Source organism: Sturnira hondurensis, unplaced genomic scaffold (genome assembly GCF_014824575.4).
Source record: "Sturnira hondurensis isolate 20B ecotype Veracruz unplaced genomic scaffold, ASM1482457v3 Scaffold0023451, whole genome shotgun sequence".
NCBI lineage: Eukaryota > Metazoa > Chordata > Mammalia > Chiroptera > Phyllostomidae > Sturnira > Sturnira hondurensis.
Genome location: NW_028096082.1, coordinates 136,849 through 143,473, shown reverse-complemented (window position 1 = coordinate 143,473; position 6,625 = coordinate 136,849). Strand labels below are relative to the sequence as shown.

General features: G+C 44.6%; 1 protein-coding gene across 3 annotated transcripts in view; it reads right to left on the bottom strand.

Annotated features, from left to right (window-relative positions):
- Window positions 1–5,020: 5,020 nt before the first annotated feature.
- Window positions 5,021–6,625, bottom strand: part of RET (ret proto-oncogene) — a 65,566-nt gene continuing 63,961 nt past the window's right edge. For all 3 annotated transcript variants that reach the window (XM_037037779.1, XM_037037782.1, XM_037037781.1), the window contains one exon: window positions 5,021–6,517. In XM_037037779.1, coding sequence (XP_036893674.1) covers window positions 6,360–6,517 — 158 coding nt within the window. In that variant the 3' untranslated portion in view covers window positions 5,021–6,359. The remainder of the gene's footprint in view (window positions 6,518–6,625) is intronic.

Here is a 6,625-nt window from a genome sequence, read left to right as displayed (position 1 = left end):
TGGTTTCATATCATCTTAGCTAAGATAATTCTTCATATGAATGGTAGCTTTCTAAAGAGATGCAAGACTCTGCAAAATTCTAACAAGGCCCTTAAGGCTGCTGCGGTGAAGAAGGGATGGGGATGGCAGACAGCCTAAGTGGTGAGAGTGCTTTCTGTATATAATGGCACATGAGCAGATGAATTCCACATGTGTCTTTTTTTATAAAGATTTTATTTATTTATTTTTAGAGAGAGGGGAAGGGATGGAGAAAGAGAGGCAGAGAAACATTAATGTGTGGTTGCCTCTTGTATACCCCCCCATCGGGGACCTGGCCTGCAATCCAGGCATGTGCCCTAACTGGAAATTGAACCAGTGACCCTTTCACAGGCCAGCACTCAATCCATTGAGCCACACCAGTCAGGGGTCCACACATGTCTTTACACTGAGATATGAGTCAGGGAGAGCCCCATGCTGCACATGTCCTTCATACCCTCTTACTACATCTTCCAGAGCCACCAAGGTAAGAATTTCTTAGGCACTTCCCTGAACCACCCTAAATACCACCAAGTAAATATCCTTTGTGTGAATATACTGGAAGAATGAGAGAAAGCTGTTTACTGCTCTGCCTTGGAAGAAAGCTTTATTTGCACTATGGTAAACTGTGCTTTTCCTTCAAATTTTCTTTTATATATAAAGTATTTGTCCAAGTCCTGTTTTCAGAAATTTTATTCAGCTAAATCTGCACCCAAATAAGCTAGCCTTATTGTGGGAAGGGATTGTTTGTGGAGGCTATCAGAGAATGTGCTTTTTAGTAAAAATTAACCAAACACAAACACTCCTAATGGGAGTTCTATGCTCCTGAAAAGGGGCTATTAATATTTTAGTATTAGTTTTTCTCATTATAGGTTTCTAAGCATTCAGAGGTAGAGGCTGTAACAAATAATTGACCCTAGAAATTAGGTTTATTTCCAGTCCCTGTGGCCCAGCTTGAAGAAGGAAGAAGCTAAAAGCAGATGCAGGCACTGAGGGGTCAGCAGCTGTAGGACCAAGGCTTGGGTACCTGGGTAGCCCTTGAGTGAGGCACGGAGGAGCTATGCGTGCATATGCATACGTATGCACCTAGGGAATGACGTAGGCCCTCAGCAACTACAAATCAGATTTATGTTGCTAACAACTCATGTTTGACAACTGGTCTACCTGGTCCTTGTCAGGCATTTTGAGGAGGAGCTCACAGAATTCCTACATAGTCCAACAGGGGAATGTAAACAGAAACATTTCATATTTTAAACTTCACAGTGGTTTGGGGCATAATTTTCCCAACTTCTGATGGACTTTCAGTCAAGACCATAGTCTTCTACATCCTCTTTCCCACAGCTGTCCAACTCCAGCTTCGAGAAATAAGCAGCAAGCAGATTGTCACGGAAGGGCAAACACCTGAACTTGACACTGGCTATTGCTCTGTTCTTGAGAAGGAAACCTGAAGGAATTCTTTGAATGGCAGAACTAGTGAGATTTTATGTTTATATAATGTGACTGTTTATATACTGTAGGGTAAACAGAAGTAGTCTGTTTTCCTCACCCAAATGTCTGGGCAACTAAGGGAGGCAGTTTCACAGTGGTAGGGGTCAGATATGCCTGAATTTTATCTATCACTGCATCACGGATGACTTTTGTCTTATCTGACCAGACAACCCCCAAGAATTCAACAGACAATCCAGGCCCTTTTAGCTTGGTTTCATTGACTGCCCAGCCACATGAATTAAAGTGGGCTATTGCTTATAGTCAGTGTCACTGACTTGTCTAATTCTGCAAGAGAATCACCGATTAGCAAAATGTCATCAACATAGTGGAACAGATGCACTTCTGGGGGCCTCGGCCGCTTCGGTCCTTTGCCACAAGCTCATACTAGACAGCCAGGCTGTGCAAGTACCCTTGAGGGAGCACTGTAAAAGTCCATTTTGGCCTTCCCATGTGGAAGGCAAACTGATCTTGAATCTCTGGAGCAATATCAATGGAGAAAAAGGCATTTGCTAGATCAGCTAAAAAGTGTTAAATTCCCAGCTCATTAGTTAACTGGTCCATGAAGTCAACCATAGAAGGGACTGCTGCATGTATTGGAGGAATGACATTATTGAGATCCTGGTAATCAACTGTCATTCTCCATGTACCATCTGTCTTTTTCAATGGCCATGCAGGAGAGTTAAAAAGGACTGTGGGCAGTCTTAATTATTCCCACCTTCTACAACTTTCATGTCCTCCAGGCAACTGGTATTGTTTCACCTCATTACTTGTAGTGGGGAAGGCAACTACAAGGGGTTTGTGGGGGTGATGTTCAGCATATCCCCACAAAATGACTTTTACTACTTATAACCACAGGCGAAACTCTCCTGTGGTTGTGTGTAGCCACAGACCATGGAGTACATTGATACCCAGGATATACTCAGGAATAGGGGATGCCCAAACAGTACACTCACAGGGGACAGTCACCCTTCAGGTCAGTCCCCACCCATCCCCTATAGACAGGTTACTCTGGTCATTTTCCTATTCAAATTTTCAAAGGATATTTTCTCCCTCTTCTTGAGAGGTTGGCACAGCCATATGGTCTTTTAGATGCACAGGATGGGCCTTTTCAGGTCACACCCCCAGGTTTTGCACAGATAATTTAGGCCTGCACCAGATGATGCCAGGTGTGTGGGCACCAGGAGCTCCCCACTTTTGGTGCCTGGAAACCCCGGCGTTGGCCGCAGGCTCTGGATCTTTTCAAAGCTGTACTACCTTTTCTGCCAGTGTGTTTAGGTCCCGGCAAACTGCCTGGTGCGTCTCCTACATCCACCCACCTCATCGCCTGGGTGAGCGCTGGCTGCTGGCACCGCCACTGCAAACCCTCTGGTTGCCCTGCCACCATTTCTTTGACTCCGGCAATTTGGGCCACCCACATCTCTGGGGCTCCCGTGGCTGTGGTCTTCTGGGGGCCACGCTGACGGCCGTGGCAATTGCCTGCGACTGTGGCGGCAGCGCCGCAGTCTCCACAGTTCCACAGGCCAGGAGCCCACCACCATTGTTCTTTTGGCTCTGGGCGCCACCATGGTCTTTTCTGTGCCAGCATGCTTTCTCACAGCTTCCCTCGTCGCCCCAGTGTTAGTACCTCCCTGGGCAACCCCACTTTCTGGAATGCCACTGCAAAGCTCAGCTCTGTAGGCCTGGTCTTGACCGCTTCGCACAGCATGTGCTATTTGCTCATCACTGCCTCAGGTCCCCGCCTCTTAGCTTTCCGGGTCCTGCAGAAGTCCTTTTTCCCAAGTGCTCTATGCAACTGTGTTCCACATCTGTGTGGGATGGAGGAGGGAAAGGGATTTCCAGACCCAAACTTCCCCAACGCACCAGAGGCTGATGCCCTCAGGAAACCCAGTTCCCCTCTGCCCCACGTTTTCCCCTGTATGGCTCAGGAGTGGGGAGGGGACTGCAGTAGCTCAGCCACTTGAAGGTTTTAGGACAGCACGCAGATTCAAGCCTTCAGGGCTTCATTTCTGATTTGGTGTTCCAGTAACTTTGCTGCACTGGGAATTGCACACTCCTCTTCTTCAGCCTTCAGGGCTTCTGCTCCCTCTGGGGAATCTTGGAACTTCCGTGTGTTGAAAAGCTGGAAGAAACACTCAGCCCACCACCCCCACAGCCACACAGATACTGGGCTTTTCTAGGGTCTTCTCCACTACCTGCAGGGCTTTCTCTATTTGGGTATGCCACTAACATTGGACCAGTCCAAGGGTGGGAGGCCAAGCCACCAGGAGCCTGGCCACCTATCCAGACCCCACTCTGGTGACCCCTGAGGCTCCTCCATACCATTCTGTGATGAATCCTGCCATCAGCACCAACTGTGTTGCAACCGTTCAAGGCTGGACAGGTTCGTGTAATTCCGGCAGAAAGAAGAATATTCATGGAGTTGTTGGGAATGCTTGCTGTGCCCAACGGCAGTCAAGGGTGGGCAAGCCACGCATGCTGCAAGCTGTGTGTCCCCCTGTATGTCTCTGTATGCTATCTGTCCCTCTGTGTGGCACCCAGAGTAGTACTTGTCCCCCAGCATGGCACCCAGTGGAGAGTCTTTAACCCCTTAAATACTGAAAAGAAAAAAAGCTGGCAGAGAGCCAAGACAGGTTGCATAACATAGTAAGATTCTGCACATGTGAGCCCACTCAAGGCTATGGGAATACTCATTTGACCCACTCTCAAGGCTATGAGAGCACTACTTATCAGGCCCATTCTCAAGGTTATGGAAAATTTATTCCCTTAGTTGCCCAGACATCTGGGTGAGGAAGCCAGACTGCCTCCATTTACCCTACACATACATATTGTGCAAGACACGTTGCTAATATCACCAAGAGCCTCCTAACCTTTCTCCTAACTGTTGGTTCCTTAGTGGCTACTCCAATAGATTCCCTTGTGACATTTTTATCCTTGTATTGAAACTTCAAAATCAAAAGGCTGATGTTTCCAACTAGAATGTTAAATACAGAAAAATAGTTTACACATTTTATGATACATGATTTTATTCACATAACTGAAATTGTTTTCTTAGTTACCTGGATTTACAAAAGCAAATTAACATGGTGTGGTTTAAATTACCTTTCATAAATAGATTTTATAAATTTTAATAACTGACAGATTGCTACTTAATACTCAGTAATACTTAATACTTAGTAACTTCTGCATATATGAAGGAAACTTCTGATAGGATTAGTAAGTATGACTACTTTTATATTTTAGGACTAGATAATTGGATTATTAGTTAAGAGTTAATCACTGAGTTAGCACTGAGACTCAAGGTTATCACCCTGATAAAAACAAACCTGTTATAGCAACTCACTTATTGAGTAGGCATTTTTAATAATTTGAGAGTTTATACTTATTTAATAAGATTAGCATTAAGCACATCTGAAAACCAAAGCTTACAACTAGATATTTGTAAAAGAACTAATTATAGTGTATCTGAAAAATAGCCCAACTACAGCCATGTTATATCTCCAGTAAGTTTTTTCCTAGCTCTCTCCCTGGGTGTGTAGACAGAGGCACACACACACCATGAGGCTCCAATAGATGCTCAGCCAGGCCTTTTTGGCCACAAAAATGCCATAATTTTACTGCTTTTGTGAAATGGCAATAAAATACAGTATTGTAATACAACTACACTTGAGTCCTTTCACAGTGCTTTATATCTGAAGACCAGACAGTATTTTGGTAACCAGTCCTCTCCAGTAAAATTTACAGTGCTCAGACAACAGAAGAACCACCAGGACTTTCCAAAAGCTACTCCCACAAAATGGAAGGAATACAGTGTCTATGACCACAAATAAGCAGAGAAGAATGATAGAAAGCTTATGAATCATGGTCAGAATCTAAAAATGTCTTGCTATAGCAGCATTAAGTTAAAAACACAGGAAGAGTGGATATACATACTTTTTCATATAAGCTCTCTGCTAGCCAAAACACTGTCTTTTTCACAGAATTGTAATTGGAGTAGTAGTACTCCTTCATCATTGTCAATGTTACTTCTAACATAACTAGCTAAACAGTCCCTTTTAAACTGAGTACCAGTGCCACCCACTCATAATGTGTAACATGAGCCACTGCTTTCTGGTGCTAGGCATATAGTGTACTAAAAGCTGAGGACGGGTTCACAGCAGCCACATTTCTGCTGTCAGCAGTCTCTGGACTGAAGGCCACTCTACTCCAATGCCTTTTCTCTTCATACTATTCTTGACAAGGTCATGACCACTCAGTGATGGGAAAAATATGTCTGTGAGCTCTCTTCTATTAAACTGCCTGTTTACATGGCAAATACGGCATCAGATATCTCCATTGTGCTAAACCTAAGAATCATCTAATTAAAAAATATTCTCAGGATCTTGAATGCTGAGCCGAGGCCGGTTCCAAGATCCCCTCTCCCACTTCAGCCCTGGCAGGGTTTTGACACCATCACTGGGCCTTGCCAGGGCTCCCATTCTCAATGAGGACAGGTTGTTTGGGCCAGTTTTTTTCCTTGCTGTCTTTTGGGGGTGTGTGTGTTTGTGTGCTTCATGTTTAAATATTGTTGCCAAATTTGGTGGCCACAAGAAAAATCAAACAGACCAGGTAATGAGTGAGGGAATCAAATGTGTGAGCACAGAATATGGTGATCCCTGATGAACACGGATCAATACTGGTGCTGCTGAGGGCTGAAGAGGAAGGAAGAACCTGAACACTGTACTCTCAGCTCCTAACCAGAGCACAATGTCTGCTAGGAGGGAAAGTCACCAGCCAAAGGAAACGAAAAAATGAGGAATGGGTGACGGCCTCAGCATGTTTCCTCTCCTTGTGAGTTCATTACCTTTCACAAAGAAATGTTAACTATTAAATGAGTCCATTAATTGTGCCGCTGAGGGTGAAACCATCCAGTTAGCATTTACACTATCATTTGTATATCTTGGACACCCAGGGTTAGTGCCATCGGCTCTCATGAGTGGTACAGGACTCTCTTCAGGCCAGTTCGGGTCTGACATGCCTAAAAATGAAAACAGATAATGTGTTCTGCACTAAAGAATCAAAATTTCATGTGCAGACAGTAAGGCCTTGGCAAAACTCCCTTTGAGGTTCAAATCAAACTTCTGGT